Raw genomic sequence first — 21,230 nt, 5'->3', positions numbered from 1 at the left:
GTCGTTGTGGGTTATGATGCCTTTGTCTTTTCCAGTAAGTGTTAACAAAAAATACTCAATTACCCTCATCAAAAATTTTACTTTTTGTGTTTACCTACATAAGAAAAATCATGTACACAGACAGTATATTTATTTTCGGATCAACATTGTTTAGCGAAATAAAACAAGATCCGATTACTTCCTTGCCGATTGAGATGGCTTGGAAGATATTTGCGTAAGTTTTTTTTAAACTATTTGTCGTTTCTTCTGTTCCTCGATTACAATGGGGACAGTTTCACAATAAGGCTGCCTGTCTCTTGAAGCGGAACGAGGCAGCGGAGAGAAGCGAGGGGGTAATGTGGAGCGGGGTTCCGGACTGTGTCTGTCTGAATCGGAGCGACAAAGTAAAGCGGAGCAGAGTGGCACTGTTTTTCCAATCAAAGAAAGAGCGCTTGTTTCTCGCCCCCGCTTCCCCTCTCCGCTTCCTCGCTCCGCTTCCCGTTTTTTAAAGTTCCGGAGCCAAAATGGCAAAAACGGAACCCTTATAGTTTCGCCATGTCTGTTTGTCTGTCTGTCCGTCCACGGCTTTGCTCAGGGACTATCAATGCTAGAAAGCTGTAATTTTGCACGGATGTATATATAAACTATGCTGACAAAATGGTAAAATAAAAAAATAAATACCTCCCATAGACGTAAAGTGGGGTGATTTTTTTTCTCGCCCAACCCTATAGTGTGGGGTATCGTTAGATAGGTCTTTTAAAACCACTAGGGGTTTGCTAAGACGATTTTTCGATTCATTGATTTTTTTTGCGAAATATTCAACTTTAAAGTGCAGATTTTCATTAAGATCGAGCGTCCCCCTCCCCCTGTAAAATCTAAACCTGTAGGCGGAAAAATTTGTAATAATTCAGGATGGTAATAAGTATATCCAACTTTCAAGGAAAACTATAATGGCTAAGTTGCTAAAAAAATATTAGCAGTTTTACTTTTAAATAGCAGCCTTAGGTATAAAATATACCTAAACTTGGAAGATTCCGTATAAAATACGAAATCCTTAGAAAAATATTACTTAATTTTTCACAATAGCTACGGAACCCTATTTTGGACGTGTCCGACACGCTCTTGGCCGGTTTTTTTTATTATACATTTGTAAGCTAGTTATTACCAACTTCCTATCCACTCTGCCACAGAGGACAGGTAGGCTAAGGTGGGTGTGGTAATAGTTTTGAGTTTGGTGTGATAGATAATCATCACAATCTATCTAATACAGTACTAGAAATGTCGGCGAAGTGATAATTGGGATGTTAGCGTTTTATACTATAAGCGTTTTAGGCCGCGAACAAAATAGGCAAAATGCGTTTAGGCAGGCGTAGAAGAGGCTTTAAACGAGCTGTTCTTGTGTACATAAAATAAGTATACAGGCTGTAACATTCAGATCGGTCAGTATGGGAAAGTCTGAAAGTATAATACATACGAAGATCCGTTCTTAGGAACCATGTCATCGATTTTAATAACAAGAAAAACTGCATCCATACATTTTCAAAAACTTGTACTCAGCTCGGGAATCGAACCCGGATGTTTTGAAAAATAAAACTTACATTATTAAAGAATATGAATTACAATGCATTTTATTCATTCTCGATATAGTACTTCATAGTAACATTTATTGCTTATGACCTGCACTACCGATATCGAAATAGAAATAAAATGTGTTTTATTTTACAAAATGACCGGGTTCGATTCCCGAACTGAGTAAGTTTTTTTAGGGTTCCGGAGCCAAAATGGCAAATACGGAACCCTTGTAGTTTCGCCATGTCTGTCTGTCTGTCTGTCTGTCTGTGTGTCCGTCCGTCCGCGGCTTTGCTCAGGGACTATCAACGCTAGAAAGCTGTAATTTTGCACGAATATGTATATAAACTATGCCGACAAAATAGTACAATAAAAATTTCAAAAACGCAACGCAGGGGTATTGCAGACACGTTGCCAACCTAGAGGCCTAAGATGGGATACCTCACGTGCCATTAATTTCACCGGCTGTCTTACTCTCCACGCCGAAACACAACAGTGCAAGCACTGTTGCTTCACGGCAAATACATTTCTCACAACGCAAACTCACACATCTCTGGTGGAAACCAAAGACGCGGTCGCACCCGGCAAGAAACGTTAGCATTTTTCAAAAATCTTGGTAAATTTCAGTTTCCTAGATGACGCGTCACTCAGATCGGCATCTAAGACGGTAAAAACATGGAGCAGAATAATCGCAGCCAATACTAAGTTGAGAAAACGTGTCAGCATCTTCGAATTAGGTCTCAAACTAGGCTCGCACCATTTAGCCAGGTATCACAAAGATAATAGAAAAAGAATGAAGATGTTGAAGGAACAGAAATATTTACCTGTTTACGAGAACAGAAGTGAGTACAGAAAATCTGATTATATAGTGTTGCCGCTTAACTTGTGCAATATCGCTAGACTAATTGATAAGCTGTTCTGTAAAACTGGAACAAAAATTATTAATAACGTGGCTACAATTTTGTAAAGTTTTAAAAAAAAAATTAAAAAAATATGCCGATATGCCAAAAGTAGCTAAAAGGACTGGAGCGCCTAGAGCAGTAACAATGGTCCCAATCTAGTTTAATCAAATTAATTAATTAGCAAGTTACTTTGACAAACAATGTCGAGCCAGCCGTAAAATTTCCAGTTAAGTAATAGTTTATAGTCTTATTGAGTCTTAATGGCGGTAAATAAAGCATTACGACCGAGAGACTATTTGAAGTATTTTGAAGCCCGAAGTCGAAGAGCTTTAACAAGTCGATGTTCGTAGTAATTCCACTTTCCAGTAATTCCAATTCAGCTGAAAATACTCAATTGCTCTAAATAAAATTTGGCTCTATGGCGTGCATTGAGTAGGCAGCACGCAAGGCAGCGCTAGTGCTGAGGGCCTACTCCGAAGTTCGAAGTTCGAATCGTACCGCCCCTCTCGCTCTCGTATTAAATAGTATAAGTGTCAGTGAGGACACGAACTTCGATTTTCGAATTTCGTAGTAGCCCTGCTGGTGTCGCGCTACTGCGGCGCAAAGCTTCGATTACCTATCAACTGCCTACCCTGGCATCGACTCAATGCACGCCAATGAAAGTATTACTAATCCCGGGAAAATACACAATTCCGGCGGCATGGCGAAACCAATTCTTCGCAGACAAAGTGGCGGGCAACAGTAGTAAAGTTTAAGAAACTTTCCGTTGCCGGCGACATCGCCTATTTAGTTGATAACATTTTTATTTTTTTCAGTGTACCCAGTGGAAATAAAACAATTCGGATCAAAGAGAGGTGGCGACGACCTTGTAATATGCGCAAAACGTTTTAAATTAACTTGAGAACTACTTATTATAACATACATTAAAATAACTGAATTATGTTTTTTGCCTAAGATGCCCCTGAAGCACAGTTCACACAACATCAGACATACTCGTAAGTATATGTGAGGTTTTTACTATCGAGTATCGGGTATCCAAAGGCCGGCGCTGACTAGGTATTATTTTGTTACTAGTTATAATTTTTAAACTACTGGTTCAAATTCAATTTTAAATATAAGTACTGTGTTTATACAATGCCTGCTTGTTTACTAAAAATCCAGGCTTCTAGTTTTATCCACAACGAAATTATAAGCGGTCGAAATTGGCCTGAATTGGGATGTCCCAATTTTTTACAACATATAATAAATCGAAAATCATTTGGAGAAATAGGCTTTGTGAAGCGTTTTCAGAAATCAGATTCCAAAAATGTGATAAACTGAATTAAATAAACAAAATTTAAGTAATGATTCGACCCTCATTTGACCCTTGCAGTGTCCCGTCACAAAGGCAGTTATAAAGCAGGTCTACACTCTTAAGCAAATTGATAGTTTGAAATGTTCCTGTCCTGCTTATAATAGCAAAGAGTGAAAAAGATAGAACTTTAATCACATGATGCGCAACTGGCCTTAAACAGTTGTCATTTATCGTAAAGTCTGAAATGTATACGAGTATTTCCAATGTATTTTTACAAATTAAATTATTAAATTACTATGTTACAAGTAAATAAATACAAAAGAATTTAAATATCAGATTTTTAAAAAGATTCTATTTACTATTACACCATTAAATAAACAAAGGAATAATCGAAGCTAAAAGAAGAGAAATAAAATAAAACTATTTGTCATGGTTTATTTAGGACCCTAAACCATGCTTGAATTATTGTCAAATTGTAATGCACAGATTATGTTATGTACGACCTGAATTTTTCCAGGCAATGGAATGTGGCTGTCTCACTGTGACGTCATCCATCGTATTTCGTAAAAAAATTATAAAAAAATAAATACTTATCCAAATTCAAAATCAATGAAAATGGTATCTTAAATATTCTATTCTTTCCAAAAATAAGAACTATAAGTTATTTTTTTGGTGCATCCCAATTGCTTCGAGAAAATGGTAAAATGTAAAATGGTACGGCCGTGCCGCTTTTTTCTCGACTTGGCGGGGCACAGCCGTGCCCCCAGATAGGCTTTTAAAAAAAATAGTGATTGCGATTGCGCTTTAGACGGTGTTTCTGATTTACCAACGGGGTGAAGCCATCATCATGCATCATCATGTGATGTCCGAGTATTGCTTGCATTTGGCTTACTTATACCTGTGCCATCCACGAAGACGTGTGATTTTGTCAAAATTAGACATTAATGACATTGTAATAAGAACCACGGCACGCGTCATCGTGAATGACTCTACCTATACTTTTAATGCTTTTAATCAATAACAAACCTGACTCAAATACATGTCAAAGTTGTCAATCAGATCTTGCAACACTAGCGCCATCTAGCCGGTCACAGAAACCCACGATGTCCAGCAGGGCTACTACGAAACTCGAAACTCGAAGTTCGTATCGTACCGTCCCTCTCGCTCTCGTATTAAATAGTATAAGTGTCAAAGGGACCGCACGACACGAACTTCGAGTTTCGAGTTTCGTAGTAGTCCTGCAGGTATGAACTGTGAAAGTAACAAAAATTTAGAAACTGGCAACATTTCGAAACAGGCCAGCGGGTAAAATCGTAAATTCTAATTTTGGAACGCATGTGTATGCTACACTGAAGTTGTTGTGTATAGTAAACGTTGTTAATATAGTGCAGTGTTGTCGTTACTAAATGAAGTGGGTACCTACTGACGAGGGTTGATGGCTAATAAATTGCTTTTGTACTAACTCCGAATTAATGGTGTGTCAAGTCTTGATATATATTACACTATGGATGTTTTGTTAATTAAAATTTCGGATGGATGGCAACACAGAAATAATAAAGGGTATGTTCTCATAAAATTTATCGATACATCCATAGGTACTAATATTAGCTGACTCTAAGGGGCTGTTTCACCATCCATTGCTTAGTGTTAACTGACGGTTAAATATGATGCCGTCTCTATTTGTTTTGTTTGAATAGACGGAGACGGCATCACATTTAACCGTCAGTTAACACTAATCAATGGATGGTGAAACAGCTCCTAAGTCTAACAGTTAAGTTGAAATTGTAATATGTATGTATGTAAACTCTTTATTGTACAAAATAAGTAAACAAACACAGATGACAAACAATGAAATATATGTACAAATGCGAACTTATCCCTTTAAGGGATCTCTACCAGTCAACCTTGTTTTGATAAAAATAACTTTCTGCCAAGTTTCTTGCGGCGCATTCTTGGCAATGATGGTCTTATCGAAAATACAAACTGAGACATGGATGCACAGAAAAACCAAAAAAAGAGACCAGCACTGGGAATCGAACCCAGGTCCTCAGCATTCCGTGCTGCGTGCTATAACCCCTACACCACAGCTGGACAGGAATCTGGGTTCGATTCCCAGTGCTGGTCTCTTTTTCTGGTTTTTCTGTGCATCCATGTCTCAGTTTGTATTTTCGATATGATTCGGGATACCCGTAAAAGTAACAAATTTGGAGTTGAAATAAAAAATACAAAAAGGCTCCAAAAAAAAAACCAATCATAATGATGGTCTTTCCGAAAGCGGTGTTTGTATAAAAAAGTGTCATTGTAAAAAGCCCTTTGCGGTCTTCTTACAGAATTAACGTTGTGATTTTTAATTTTTAACCCACAACGGAAAAAGAGGGGTGTTATAAGTTTGACACCAATATCTGTCTGTCAGTGACATCGTATCTCTTAAATGAATGGGCCGATTTCAGTTAGTTTTTTTACGTGAAAGCGAGTTACTTGCAGTGGTTCTTAGCTGAAATGATAATCTTCAACTTCCATCTTGCAGGTGGTAGGACCTTCCGCAAGGTCCGCCCGGATTGCTACCTACCACCATCTTGCTCGCTAATCCTGCCGTGAAGCAGCAGTGCTTTCACTGTTGTGTTTCGGCGTGGAGAGCAAGACAGCCGGTGAAATTACTGGCACGTAAGGTATTCCATCTTAGGCCTCTAGGTTGGCAACACGTCTGCAATACCACTGGTATTGCAGATGTTTATGGGCGGTGGTGATCTTTTACCATCAGGAGACCCACTTGCTCGTTTGCCATCCAGTAGAATAGAAAAAAAACTTTATTTACCATGATTTGATTTTTCAAAAGATGGTACTTACGAAAGTGGTGGTGGCACTACCATGCCTCTAGATAGGATACATGTATTACAAGCTTTTATTTAGTTTCACCTGTCCCGTTGTTTGTCTGTCTGTCTGTAATCTAATCTTGCAAGTTAAATTCGACCGGTTTTTCACATAGTGCGTACGTAGCCCAAGGAATCGAAGTTTCGCCCTCGTCCCATATCAAGATAATATGGCAGATTGAGGTGCTTTTAGAAATTAATGAAGCCATACAACAATACGATACCGAAATGCTTTCATGTTGAGTTGAATTTGTAATTAATCATCATCATAATAATTTACTATCAGACAGGCCCTGTACAGTCGAGTTCATAAATTTGTGAGCAAAAATTTGATCAAATATATCTGAATACGCTTCAGGACGCAAAAAGAGGGGTGTTATAAGTTTGACCGCTATGTGTGTCTGTGTGTCTGTATGTCTGTCTGTGGCACCGTAGCTCTTAAGCGGGTGGACCGATTTGAATGAGGTTTTTTTTAATTGAAAGCTGGTTTTCTAGCGATGGATCTTAGACATGTTTTAACAAAATCGGATCAGCCGTTTCAAGATCATTAGCTCTTTTGTTCGCTGCGGCAAAAAAGACAACTAAAAAGTAAAAAATAATTATGCACTACCTAGCTGTTGCCCGCGACATCATCTGCGAAGAATTCGTTTATCCCTATCCCGCGGGGACTATGCTGATTTCCCGCAAAATTAGCCTAAGTTAATTTAGTATAAGTACCCAGTAATATTTTTTTATCTAAGCGTCGTCGGTGTCGGGGGACACCGACCTTGTTTTTTGTGTACACGCCCATAGAAGCTCATGTCAGTTCATGTATTAAGATAAAACTCGGTACCTAAACAGATAGTTTGAGTCCCATGGAAGGACATGGAAGGACAGCAAAACTCTGGAATGAGCTATCGCCTGCGGTATTCCCGGACCGCTATGACCTTCAATGTTTCAAGAAAAGAGCGTACTCCTACCTTAAAGGCCGGCAACGCACTTGTGACTCTTCTGGTGTTGCAGGTGTCCATGGGCGACGGTAATCGCTTACCATCAGGCGATCCGCCTGCTCGTTTGCCCCCTATACCATAAAAAAAAAAAATGACAGAAAAGATTATTATCCCGGAAAATTGCATAGTTCTCGCGAGATAGCGATAAACGATTTCTACGCAGACGAAGTCGTGGGTAAAAGGCTAGTTCTAAACAAAGCTGACTAAACTAAAGGTACCTTCGGGTAGACACCTTCGGGGTAGGTAGCAAATTCTCTTCTCGTTTCATCGCACATACACGGCATATTTCCAACTTATGAAATATGCCCGCGCACCGCACATTGTGAATTCGAAAGAATTTGTATTAGCTTCAAACGAGGGGCCATTTTGAAATGTTAGTAATACGTGAGGTTATTTAAATAAGGTTTTAAGAATAGTGGATAGCGTAAAGAATAATATCACGGACGGACTTCGTAAGTCGGCGGCACCATTTTTAACCCCCGACGCACAAAGGGAGATATATCTCTTAAACGGGTGGACCGATTTGAATACAGTTTTTTTATTTGAAATCAGGTTTTCTAGCGATGGTTCTTAGATACGTTTCATCAAAATGGGTTTTGCCGTTTTTGAGATATTGAACTTTGAAGTGACAAAGTCGGGGGTTTTCCATCTTTTTGTTGGTTAGATTAGGTTATATAATAATATAAGCAACTTAGAACAGTTGAAATACTCATCGTCATTTCAAAGTGCACTATCTCAAAAATGGCTGAACCGTTTTTTGTCAAACATTGCTAAGAACCATCGCAAGGAAATTCGCTTTCTCGTACAAAAAGCCGTATCAAAATCAGTCCATCTGTTTGAGAGCTACGATGCCACAGATAAACAAACAACATTGGCGTCAAACGTGACACTCCCTCTTTTTGCGTCGCAGGTCAAAAAGTGATACCAAGTGATACTAATGATGAAAGTTTCAAACGTTTCTAAAATTTTCATCCAATCCCATTGACAGATGTGACAACATAATCCCCAATAATGCCCATAATGAGGGCTATCGTTTTTGTCTCACTAGATGGCGCACTGTAGCGTGAGGTTGTTAAGTATGGCTTTCAAAGTCTGTTATTACGGGCGTGAAAACAAAGTTTAGATTAAAATCATATTTAAAACACCTTAAAACCGTACCATAAAAATATCGAGCATGCCACAATGTTGCATAGTCCCCGTTTTGTTCGGAAAAAGGGGAGGACAAAGGTTTCCGTAAGACAAAACTGTATCGAAACACAGACAGACAGATTCATTGCCCCGGAACGCATATTTGCTATAATTAATTTCAGATATTGCAAAATATTCACAAATTTATTCTAATTTATAAATAAAACCCAAAACTATGAGATTTGACATTTCGGAGACCTACACTAGCGCCTCTAGTGGCGAATTAACACGCGATAGCCCTCATTGTCACCGCTATGAGTGGCGCTGTCATCCTCCACATTCTCAATTCGGCCGCCAAGTTTGTTACGGTGCCCTTCAAATTCAAATTCAAATCATTTACTCAGTAAATAGGCCGCAATGGGCACTTTTACACGTCATTTTTTAAACTACCAATAATGCCCATAATTGCCACCTTAGTGTAAGTTTTCGGTTATAAAATACGTCTCGATCGCGTTTGCGTTAAAATCTCAATTTGTATGCAAACACGAACAGCGCCTCTAGCGGAACGTTTGGGATGTTCGTGTTTACAAATTGAGATTTTAACGCGAACGCGATCGAGACGTATTTTGTATCGAAAACTTACACTAAGGGCACTTATCATTTTGTTACGAGCCACATCGCTGATCGCTCACCCCTGACAGATTCATCTTCACAAAACGACACCATAAGGTCACAGGAAGCCCTCCGCGTGTAAGGTGTCAGACTGAAGAGTCCTCCAAAGGGTCGTATCAAAGAATACCGGATGCGTCAATTTGCCGTCATCTTGAAATTAGATCGTGTTCCGTTATTGTACCTTCTATGTCTTGACCTATAAAAGGTTGAAGCCATAGAGTTTGGTGTTGAGTGCACTTGAGTCTTATTATAATCCCGTAGTGTTTTTTTTTCTATATTATCTCCACGGAAAATAGAATATAGAAAACCGGCCAAGAGCGAGTCGGACACGCCCACTACGCCCAGTAGGTATGCTACATTATATTCATGAAAAATTACCTACAGCTTTCTACAGCGATTCTTCTATACGATCCGTCGCTTGAGAACGATCGAAACGACGAATCGATAGTGTATGTCAAGATCTTTAACGATTTACTTCATCGAAGTCGATCTCGGAGATAGTAACAAAACCCCATGCAATCACGAATATCGTAACGATGATCGACGGTGTATGGCTCTTTACGACCAATCGTTACGATTTTCATCAGATCGATCGTACCGTATATATATGGGGCCACTTAAATTAAGCCCCGGACGGACGGACGCACGGACGGACGCCGGACGGACAAACATACATGGTAAAACTAACCCCCTTGCAAAAAAAAAACGGGCACCTATGGTTTTTCAGATTTTTAGGCATTGAAGCTTAGGAAGTAAGCTTTCATGCACATAAAATAAAAAAACCATAGGAATCCGTTTTTTTTTGCAAGGGGGTTTATAAGGGTTCCGTAATAAGATACGGACTTAGTTCCATAACAATTTATTGGTAGGTATGAGAAACCCCTTTGTTCCCCGTAGGTGTACCTTCAATCACCCAAATATGTGGTCTACCACCCTAAAGTTGATAATCGTTTGCATGTCGTAAAACAATAATGCCAATAGACGTGTCTGTCAACTTGAAAGTTCGACTTTAGCGACATACCACTTATTTGGGTGATGGTACATAACCATCAAAGATGGACCTGGGTGTCACCTGATGGCAGGTATTAAAACGAAATCGATTACATCTTGACCAACAAATGTAAAGAATTCAACGACTGTAGTGTAGTAAAAAGTCTAAACTTTAACACAAACCACAGAATGGTAAGAGCTAAACTGAAAGTAATCCAGACAAAGCCATCTAGAAAACATATGAAAAACCATCATAGAGTTACACACAGACAAGAGCCGACACTGAGTGCCATCGAACTTGAACATGAAATCATGAATATTAGAAGAGAACTAACAGAATGTAACATGAAAGATTCATATAAGGACCTAATTGATGTACTGAAAGTAGCTGCATGCGAGAGGGATTGGAGACTGCTGGGGGAGGCCTTTGCCAACAGGCACACAGATGCTGAAGACTGAATGGGGAAAAAAAAAATGTATTATGATTTAAGTATTTTGTATGTTTGCATCTGAATAAAGAGGCTTAATAAATAAATAAATAAATAAATAAACATAACCATCGTACATAACCAGCCTAGTAGCCTGTCCTACATTAATTTGCTATATTTAAGGTTGTATATTGTTAAGCTTATGGATTTTAAACTTGTATATTTTTAGTTTAATTTATAGTCACAACTATAAGGGTTCCGTTTTTGCTGTTTTGGCTCCGGAATCCTAAAAATGACGTGTAAAAGTGCCCAAACATTGCGGCCTATTTACTGAATAAATGATTTGAATTTGAATTTAATTAGATCCTGGTGCTCCACTTCCAAATAAAAATGCACAGGGTAACTGTTTGCCAACTTTTTTCCAATATCAAGTACCTAGCCTGTTGCCCGCGACCCACTTGCGTAGAATTCGATTTATCGCTATCTCGCGCGGCGGGAACTATGCAATTTACCGGAATTCAACTTTATGTTCTTCCTCTGGAGTCAGACTATCTATACCGATTTCATCTAAATCAGTTCAGTGGTTTAGACGTGGTGACAAACAAACAGACTTACAAACTTTCGAATTTATAATATTAGTGGGACATATGTACAAACAAAAATAATGTCATTATTTATCCTTACTTATAAATATAGAGGTCGGTGCCCAGCAGTGGGACGTATATAGGCTGGGATGATGATGATGATGATGATGATGATGAATATAAAAGCGAAAGTAACTCTGTCTGTCTGTTAGCTCTTGAAGCTTAAACGGCTAAGCAGATTTAAATAAAATTTTGTAAGTACTGAGACAGTTTGAGACCCTGGCAAGGACATAAAATATTTTTTCCGAACCTATAGGACCTAGGTTTCCGCGAGATGAATAAATAAATCCAATAGATAAACTTCTACGCCTAAAGTTTTCTAGATACATACTTGTTAGAATTAGGTAAGTATTGTTGCTCTAAAAATATCTGCAGGAGCTTAATTCATATTAAAATTAATAGTTTAAAATAAATAAATAAAATAAATATCATGGGACACTTGACACCAGAACTAGTCCCCAACTAAGCAAAGCTTGTACTATGGATAGGCAACGGATAAACATACTTATATAGATAAATACATATTAAATATCCAAGACCCGAGAACAAACATTCGTGTTATTCACACAAATATCTGCCCCGGCCGGGAATCGAACCCGGGACCTCAAGCTTCGTAGTCAGGTTCTCTAACCACTTGGCCATCCGGTCGTCAAATTTAAAAAACATTAGAAAAACACACTTATAAATGCACGTAAAAACAAAAAAAATAATTAGGGATCGTTCAAATTGTCTCTATTTCTGAGCTGAAGTGTAAACATGTGCTTTTAATTATAATATTTGATTGTAAAAGCGTGAGGCGCTGGAACAGGAAAGACGTTCTTGTTAACAAATACTGATACTAACTTCCTGGCGGAAGCTGCATTGTTGGCCGTGGTGGCCGAGTGGTTTGACCTATGGCCTCTCAAGCAGACGATTGTGGGTTCAAACCCCGGCTCGCACCTCTGAGTTTTTCGAAATTCATGTGCGGAATTACATTTGAAATTTACCACGATCTTTACGGTAAAGGAAACACATCGTGAGGAAACCTGCACAAACCTGCGAAGCAATTCAACGGTGTGTGTGAAGTTCCCAATCCGCACTAGACCCGCGTGGGAACTAGTGCCCAAGCCCTCTCATTCTGAGAGGAGGCCTGTGCCCTGCAGTGGGACATATATAGGCTGGGATGATCTGAGACAGTGGGTAAGTGGAATACCTCTATAAGAGAGACAAATTTGCAGGTCCCAGTGTCCCAGTTACCCAGGTTTCATTGTATTTATCTGTATCAGTATGTTTATCCGTTGCCTAGACTATCCATAGTACCTACAAGCTTTGCTTAGTTTGGAACTACTTAGGTCAATTGGTGTCAATTTGTTCCCAGATATTTATTAATAATTTATTTATAAATTTGTACAGAATCTTCAGTGGCGGCCATTTATTATTATTACTTTAGTCCGTGTTCGTTTTGTAATTAAACTTTATCAGAGTTGAGTAATTTTCAGTTGGAATAATTATATTACCTAAGTGTATTATTTTATTTCTTATAACATTACAAAATATACATTTTATTATTTTCCTGCTTGAATTATCAAAAGAAAAATGGCAAAATTGAAAAAACAAAATGGCAATATTAACGAAATAGTAATAGTAAATGCGTTGAACTCCATTTACTGGTAGCATGGAGTGAATATTTTCGCTATGCATAGGGTTACTTCATATACGCTTAGTACTTATCATTGTAACATTTATCATCAAATCATCATTGAAGTCCGTTTAAAATTCAAGCAATGCGGTGGGAATCGAGTTGTCACGGTGCCACGCTACTGCTGGTTACCCACGATATATTTGACTATAACTATTCAATTTTAATTTTTATTATTTTTATTAGCAGTAAGTTAATTGAACGAAATTAAAGTTTTTTTTTAAACGAAAAGTTGGCACACACCACTACTGTTTTTGGGTTACTAGGTTCAATCTGGTGCAGTTGGCAGCATACTCGGCTCATGAAGCCAAGAGATGTGGGTTCGAATTCCCACTGGTGCACCATCAAATTTTTCGTTAAAAACTTACAGTTTAGAACATTGTGGTCTTGCAGTTAAAATATCGTTAACAAATTGGTTTCGAAGTAACTTTAGTTAATATTGTTATTTGCCAGGGTTAATGTTTACCACAAGAAACAAGGCCATTTTTTTATTTAACAGTTTTTAGATATCGTTACTGCATGCGTTGTGTTCTTCAAACTTTTGCAGCACCGAAAATATTTTAGGATACAGATACACATCCATATCATTAGCCCATACAAAGTCCACATGATTCCAAAGCTCCGGCTCCAATAAATAATAACCAGCTACATTAGACAGCTTCTTCCTCAATATATCTACATCTTCCACAGTAGCCACTGAATCATTTTTACCAACCATTAAAGCTACCCTCGCCATCACTTTTCCCAAATCATAACTCGGTGGTACAGACGAACCGTACCTTTGTAAATTTTTCGACAAACCATAGTCGTAGTAAGCAAATCTTTTGTTCAGGGACACTTGACTAAAATGCACTAAAGTCTTTCTGTTAGTTCCTGCTGGTGTATGCCCTACGATAACTTCATAAAACTCAGGTTCTACACGCTTCGGATCAAGACCAGATAAAGGTGAGAAGACATCTAAATAACATAATAAACCAATAATACCTTGACTACATAAAATTTTCATTAACTCTGTCGCTGAGTCGTGGTCACGAAACAATTCTTCCAAACCTAGATCTTCAAAATCAAGATTTATAATTGGTCCTAGCTCAAGAACAGTTGACAATGGAGGCTTTAGGTGGTTTAAGAATGCTACAGGAGCCAGCGCTATGAAAATTTCAATCTTCTCATTGTATTCTGGCTTTGTAGACATCAAGACAAAATGTACAGTTGTTCCTTGCGAATGGCCGATTGATCTCAGATTCTTCTCTCCAGTCGCATTCAGGATGAAGTCAATAGTTGCTGCTAAATCATAGTAACCTGCTTCGTGAAAACTGAAGTCCCAAAAACTCTTGTCTATATCAGGATTTAAATGAGTATGTCTTCGTCCATATCTGTTGCCTCTTGTATTTCCTGCCCAGACGTCGTAATCATCATCAGCTAACGTTATTGCAAGGGATTTCTTCCCTCGTATAATGAATGCATCTGCCGTATTGGTGATCCCGTGTACAAGGAGTACAGGTCCTTTTTTCTTACCCGGAATATGGAATAGCTTCAGTATGTATCCATCTTCAGTCTCTACGTCATATTCTTCGACTCTATGACCGTATTTATGTCCAAGTTCAGTGAAATTAAGCTTAGCATCTTCTGGTGTTCCTTTAAAAAGTGCTTGAGTAGTTGTCAGAATGGCTAATATTACAATTGTGGTTTTGCAATATGATTGTTTCATTTTTTTTACCAACAACCAGCTGTTGTTTTGAATTTCAAACAAGGTGTGGTTAATCAAAAAATGTTTTAGTTCTTACATTAATGAGGTATTGATAATTATTGTTATCGATACGTTTACTTCGCTGTTTGCAATTGAGATTGCGTGTACAATTAACAATGAAAATAAATTAGAAGTATGTCTAGGTAATTAACGTTGGAACACTATTTAACATAACACTGAAAGATAAAAAAACTGGTCAACTGCGAGTTCGATTCGCGTAGCACGGGTTCCGTAACTAGATTAGATATTTCTGTAATCTTTATTAGCCATAACCATGTTCTGTATTTTTGAACTACGATATCCTTATATTAAATACTAGCTGTTGCCCGCGGCTTCGCCCCCGTTGTAATTTCTATAAATTTTATCCCATAAAAACCTTCTTCTGACAATAACGAACACAACAAAAAAATAATTAGTGAAATCGGTCCAGCCGTTCCCGAGTTTTGCGCTTAGCAACAAATTTTACGATTCATTTTTATTTATATAGATAATTACCCGGATACGATTTAAGACGCTAAACTCGATTTAAGACGTGAGTTATCCGGGTCATTATATTTAATACCTATGAGTGAGTCTCACGGTAGTTTCATGTTCAAAATTACGATATCCTTATCTTGTTTATCCGCTACATACATTTATGCGTCGTGCTGACGTAGCTGTGGTGTACCTATGTAGGTCCGGTATAACGTGATTTAGTAATATGGACCTCTAGAAATTTTAACATGTATTCTTAGTACGGAACCATAGAAACACGTTTTTATGGAGGTAACGTTACTCTTTTATCTTTTCTTTATAATAGTCCATACTAATATTATATATTCGAAAGTGTGTGTTTACATGTTTTTGGTTTTTTTGTATGTTTGTCCGTCTTTCACGTGGAAACAGAGCGACGGATCGACGTGATTTTTGGCATAGAGATAGTTTATGGGCCAGAGAGTGATAAAGCCTCCTTTTAGTCCGGGAAAATACATAGTTCCCGAGGGAACAGAGTGGATAACCGAATACCACGCGGGTGAAGCCGCGGGCATAAGCTAGTATAAAATAAAGTCACTTCCCGCCGTGTGTACGCTTCTTGGCCGGTTTTTCATCCTGATATTCTCAATTGCAACCTCAATGAAGACCTCGGTGTTTTAGAAATTCCCATTACCCTTGAAATTCGACATCACTGCCTAGCCAAAAAATTGACTCTTGGGGGCATTTTATCACTACTTTGAAAAAAACTCGTATCCCAAATCAATAGGTTAACAAAACTGAACTTTGTAATAATGTGTATAAAGTTTATTCAGAAAAATATCAGTTACGAGGTACGAGCTTTTTTAAAAGTAGACTTTGAACTTTAAAACAACTAAATATAAAAAAAACATTAAGACATGAACAGAGTTCTATAAGTTTATTGAATACGTACAAGTACCTTTAAAGAGGAAATATTTGTTTGTTTGTTTGGTTGTTTGTTTGCATTGAATGCAATTGCTCTGAGACTACTGGACCGATTTAAAAAAAATCACTCATCAACAAAGATATTCATAAGTGCTTGTTTAAGCCTAAATTGAAAAAAGATATTTTGACTTTGACTTTGAAAAAAATTGAGTGATCTGTACTAAACCTCCAATAGTGTAACCCAAGGTGTAAGATAATGACCCAAAAATTCCTTTAATCGCGTGCCAATAATAATTAACATAGTCCCAAATTAAGCAAAGCTTGTACCTACTATGGATACTAGGCAACGAATAAACATACTTATAAAGTTTATATTCTTAAATAAATTTTCCTCATTAGACGACCAGATGGCCTAGTGGTTAGAGAACCTGACGACGAAGCTTGAGGTCCCGGTTCGATTCCCGTGTCGGGGCAGATATTTGTATGAAAAATACGAATGTTTGTTCTCGGGTCTTGGGTGTTTAATATGTATTTAAGTTTGTATCTATCTATATAATTATATTTAGCCGTTGCTTAGTACCCATAACACAAGCTTTGCTAAGCTTACTTTGGGACTAGGTCAATTGGTGTGAATTGTCCCTTGATATTTTTTTTTATTTTTTTTTTTTAATTTTAAGAATCTCATAAAAGGGTGAATTTTCAGAGCAACTTTTTGGCTCTCCCAGGTCAATTAAAAATAAACTTCTTATAAAGATAAATATACATATATTAAATACATATTAAACCGCCGTTATTGAGGAGCCGTGGTGGCCTAGTGGTTTGACCTATCGCCTCTGAAGCAGTGTCGTGGGTTCAAACCCCGGCTCGCACTTCTGAGTTTTTCGAAATTCATGTGCGGAATTACATATGAAATTTACTACGAGCTTTACGGTGAAGGAAAACATCGTGAGGAAACCTGCACAACCTGCGAAGCAATTCAATGGTGTATGTGAATTTCCCAATCCGCACTGGGCCCGCGTGGGAACTACGGCCCTAGCCCTCTCATTCTGAGAGGAGGCCTGTGCCCAGCAGTGGGACGTATATAGGCTGGGATGATGATGACATATTACACATCCAAGACCCGAGAGCAAACATTCGTATTATTCATACAAATATTTGCCCCGGCCGGGAATCGAACCCGGGACCTCAAGCTTCGTAGACAGGTTAGCTAACCACTTGGCCATCCCATCGTCAATATTGATGAAGAACAAAATAATTTACTACAACTTTGCAGAACACATCATTATTATAAACATCATTATCATCAGCATCATCATCTTCTTCTTTATAATTCTACTCTTTTAATCCGCGGGCCGCTATCCGATTAATCCTATATACTAATATTATAAACTTGAAAGTTTGTGAAGATGTTTGGATGTTTGTTACTCAATCACGTCTAAGCCGCTGAACCGATTTTGATGAAATCCAATATTCGAGCCCCGGGAAGGACCTAGGATAGTTTTATCCCAGAAAATTGCATAGTTCCCGCGGGATAGCGATAAACGAGTACTACGCGGACGGAGCTGCGGGCAACAGCTAGTATCGTATAAAATTGTTAATTTTTGTATACATAGTGTGTGTAAATAAATGATACTTTAGCCGTAACTACACAATTTAATCCTCTTAACTGTTTATTTCTGTGCGTCAAACAACCTGAGTATGCTCTCGCCCTTGGAACTCTTGACTCCGGAAGACAAACTACTAAATTTGACTGTATGCGTCATTTGAATAACATCTCCATTTTTTTTTACATAAATCTATGAATAGATATTAGCTGCCTTATTTAGGTACATCTTTGGTTACATCTAAACTTAGAGTAAATAAATACCCCCTTATTCATAAAACTTAACAAGCCTATGTTAACTAACAAATGCTTTGTCCCTTTCTAACAAATACAAATATCGAAGTGACAGATAAGGACAAACGGATTTTAGCGGCATTTTAACTAAAATAGGTTTGATTGTCGTTGATGAATAAGGGGGATAAAGAATAACCCCTCAAGTGCGAGTGCGAGCGACTCGCGCATGAAGGGTTCCGCACCTCCGTACAATGTTTTAAAAACATATAGTTCAGTAATAATTTTTTGTAAAAAAATCCAATACAAACTTTTTTGCTAACTAAGAACTAACTAGTTTGTCTCAGTGACCCAAAATGAGTCTTGGCCTCCGAAACGAGAGCTTGCCTCTTGAGCCGATCTTGCGCAACTTCACGCCAATTGCCGGCTTGAAGCTGTCGCAGATCCGCCTCCACAGCATCAGCCCAGCGATACTTCGGCCGACCAACCGGACAAAAACACACAAACACACACACACACACACTAACATAGAGAACAATTTGTTTTTAAACCTTAATAGTCAGGTAGTAAGACCACATATAATACATAAGTTCAATAAAGTAATTGCTGTGTAACTTTGTAATCGCAAGTATTTATATGGGATTACAAACTTACTTATGCAGTTTATATAATTTTGAAGCGTGACTGATATTTTAACATTTTCGATTTTTCTGTGACTATATAGGCTAAAAACTAATTATATTTAAAATTTAGAGCTTGTGGGTCTGCTAGAAGTACCTTAGAATTATGATGATCGTTAGTCAGTGAGTAGGTATGTCAGTGACAAAACTGAGGAACTTTAGCATGTAATAGCTCTAATAAATCTACAAGTTAAAATTGAATATTATTAATACTATATCTAAGTCCCATTAGGCCCTATAGGTACCTGAAAATTCGGGGTTCTAGCTTTACCCATAACGAAATTACAGGATGTTGAAAATAGCCTGAATGGCTTCGAGAAAAGTATGGTACGGCCGTGCCTTTGTTTTTGTTTTGCTCGACTTGGCGGGGGCACTACCGTGCCCCCATATTTATCCATTGCTTAGTACCCATAACACAAGTTTTGCTAAGCTTACTTTGGGACTAGGTCAATTGGTGTGAATTGTCCCGTGATATTTATTTATTTATTTATATTTTCATTAAAATCGAGCGTCCCCTCCCCCTCTAAAATCTAAACCGGTGGGTGGAAAAATTTGAAAAAATTAAGGATGGTAGTAAGTATATAAAACTTACAAGGAAAACTATAACAGCTAAGTTTGCTTGTCAATTATTAGTAGTTTAAGAGTAAATAGCAGCCTAAGGTATAAAATATACCTACCTAAACTTGGAAGATTCCGTATAAAATACGAAATCCTTAGAAAAATATTACTTATTTTTTTAGTAATGGCTACGGAACCCTATTTTGAGCGTATCCGACACGCTCTTGTTTAACATATATAATCATTGCCGGCGCAAGAAATATTACGTCAGCACACACATGATATCAACTGAGGCTAAGTCCTTCCTCACAACCTAAAACAGTGCTCAGTCATACTTATCTAATAACTCAAGTATTACAGGAAACATATAAACATCCATATCTACTCTCCAAATAAAGTCAACATGGTTCCAAGATTTAGGCTTCATCAAATGATGACGTACAACATTAGGCAGCAACGTTCTCAAAATTTCAGAGTCCTTCACTGTTGCTATGAGGTCACTCCTTCCGACAAGCATTGCTGTTTTGACCTTAATTTGCCGCAAATCATATTCCGGAGGCAAGGCACTTCCGTAAATCTTTTTGTTCCATTTTGGACCGTTATCATAATAAGAAAATTTCTTCCTCAACGCTATCTGGTTATAATGAGTCAAGGTCTTCCTCGAAGTAGTTCCGGGGTAATGGCCGATGAGAATTTGAAAGAAATCAGACTCTATAGTTTTAGGATCAAAACCGATTGAATAAAATAATGATAATGCCGCGCATTGTAATGAATTCTCCGTTCCCAGTCCACATTTTAAATTATTGAAGTTTATTTTTGGTAGTTTGTCACCAGGTATTTCTTCCATGCCGATTTGCCTTGCGAATTGATCAATTGCGGGTCCTATATCTGATATAGTAGACACTGGAGGCGTTATGTGATTAAGATAGGCCACTGGAGCTAATGCGATGAAAAGTTTAATTTTCTCATTGTATTCTGGTTTCGTTGATAGCAGCACGAAATGGATCGTAGAGCCTTGCGAATGCCCGATACTCTGCAGCTTTGGTTCGCCTGTAGCATTTAAAACGTAGTCTATGGTTGCTGGAAGATCATAATTTCCTACTTCATGGAAACTGAAATCCCAAAACTCTTGGTCTGTGTCGGGATTTAACTTGAGATGGCGTCTAGCGTACTTGTTGCCTCGGAGGTTACCGACCCAGACGTCGTGCGACGCATTAGCTAGGGCTATTGCTAATGATTTTTTGCCTCGAACTATAAACGTGTCAGCGTGGTCGCCTGTGCCATGCATGATGAGAATGGGCGTTTTTCTTCTACCAGGTATTCTGAACAGCGTCAGGATGTAACCATCTTCAGTAACAACTTCGTGTTCTTCCACAGTATGCCCATATTTAAATCCTAGAGCAGTAAAATTTAATGTTGCGTCCTCGGGTACTTTGGAACTGAATAGATTTGAAGCGTTCATCGGAAGAAATAAGCGATATATCAGGAAGATTTGCAATATATACATATTGTACACAAATTTGCCCTGAACGCACTCAGTCACTTTAAATTGTTGAAAATGATTTTAAACGTGGTCGATAGGCTTATTTTATACATGACGCAGTTTATTTGGCCTTCACAATTTAAAAAAGGTTAGTAAGATAATATGTTAATGCGTTGGCTAGGTCTACCAAAAGATTGGTGGAATGTCTGTTTATATTAGTCTTAAGAAGATTATTTAATACACATTTTAATACGATGCCACCAATGTTCAATACTAGAAATGTTGAACATGAAACTACCGTGAGACTCACTCATATCAAATATCAAATACTCGATTTAAGACGTGAGTTATCCGGGTCAATATATTTGATACTAGAAATGTTGCTCGCGTCTTCGTTTGCGTCCCACG

General features: G+C 38.0%; 3 protein-coding genes across 3 annotated transcripts; 1 reads left to right on the top strand and 2 right to left on the bottom strand.

The window, feature by feature from the left end:
- The first annotated feature begins 108 nt into the window (after positions 1-108).
- On the top strand, positions 109-3,373 carry LOC141439810 (uncharacterized). The gene is made up of 3 exons (XM_074104187.1): positions 109-214; positions 2,176-2,390; positions 3,266-3,373. The coding sequence occupies exons 1-3, from the start codon at positions 111-113 to the stop codon at positions 3,349-3,351; spliced, it is 405 nt and encodes a 134-aa protein (XP_073960288.1). The 5' UTR covers positions 109-110; the 3' UTR covers positions 3,352-3,373.
- A 10,272-nt stretch (positions 3,374-13,645) lies between these two features.
- On the bottom strand, positions 13,646-14,967 carry LOC141439965 (lipase 1-like). Its single transcript, XM_074104427.1, has one exon. The coding sequence runs from the start codon at positions 14,849-14,851 to the stop codon at positions 13,646-13,648; it is 1,206 nt and encodes a 401-aa protein (XP_073960528.1). The 5' UTR covers positions 14,852-14,967.
- Positions 14,968-19,076: 4,109 nt separating this feature from the next.
- Positions 19,077-20,892, bottom strand: LOC141439766 (lipase 1-like). Its single transcript, XM_074104135.1, has one exon. It carries the CDS (start codon positions 20,844-20,846, stop codon positions 19,665-19,667), a length of 1,182 nt encoding a protein of 393 aa, XP_073960236.1. The 5' UTR covers positions 20,847-20,892; the 3' UTR covers positions 19,077-19,664.
- Positions 20,893-21,230: the final 338 nt, after the last annotated feature.

The sequence above is a fragment of the Choristoneura fumiferana genome, chromosome 21 (genome assembly GCF_025370935.1).
Source record: "Choristoneura fumiferana chromosome 21, NRCan_CFum_1, whole genome shotgun sequence".
In the NCBI taxonomy this organism is placed as follows: domain Eukaryota; kingdom Metazoa; phylum Arthropoda; class Insecta; order Lepidoptera; family Tortricidae; genus Choristoneura; species Choristoneura fumiferana.
The sequence above is the reverse complement of the archived record's forward strand: the minus strand, read 5'-3'. Positions and strand labels throughout refer to the sequence as shown.

What these genes read in the sequence shown, in the direction of transcription:
- LOC141439810 (XM_074104187.1), top strand. Translation starts at nt 111, where the DNA reads ATGTACACAGACAGTATATTTATTTTCGGATCAACATTGTTTAGCGAA. An exon ending in ATGGCTTGGAAGATATTTGC is followed by an intron (nt 215 to 2,175) that starts GTAAGTTTTTTT and finishes GGTAAATTTCAG; the next exon opens with TTTCCTAGATGACGCGTCAC. An exon ending in ACCTGTTTACGAGAACAGAA is followed by an intron (nt 2,391 to 3,265) that starts GTGAGTACAGAA and finishes TATTTTTTTCAG; the next exon opens with TGTACCCAGTGGAAATAAAA.
- LOC141439965 (XM_074104427.1), bottom strand. Translation starts at nt 14,851, where the DNA reads ATGAAACAATCATATTGCAAAACCACAATTGTAATATTAGCCATTCTG.
- LOC141439766 (XM_074104135.1), bottom strand. Translation starts at nt 20,846, where the DNA reads ATGTATATATTGCAAATCTTCCTGATATATCGCTTATTTCTTCCGATG.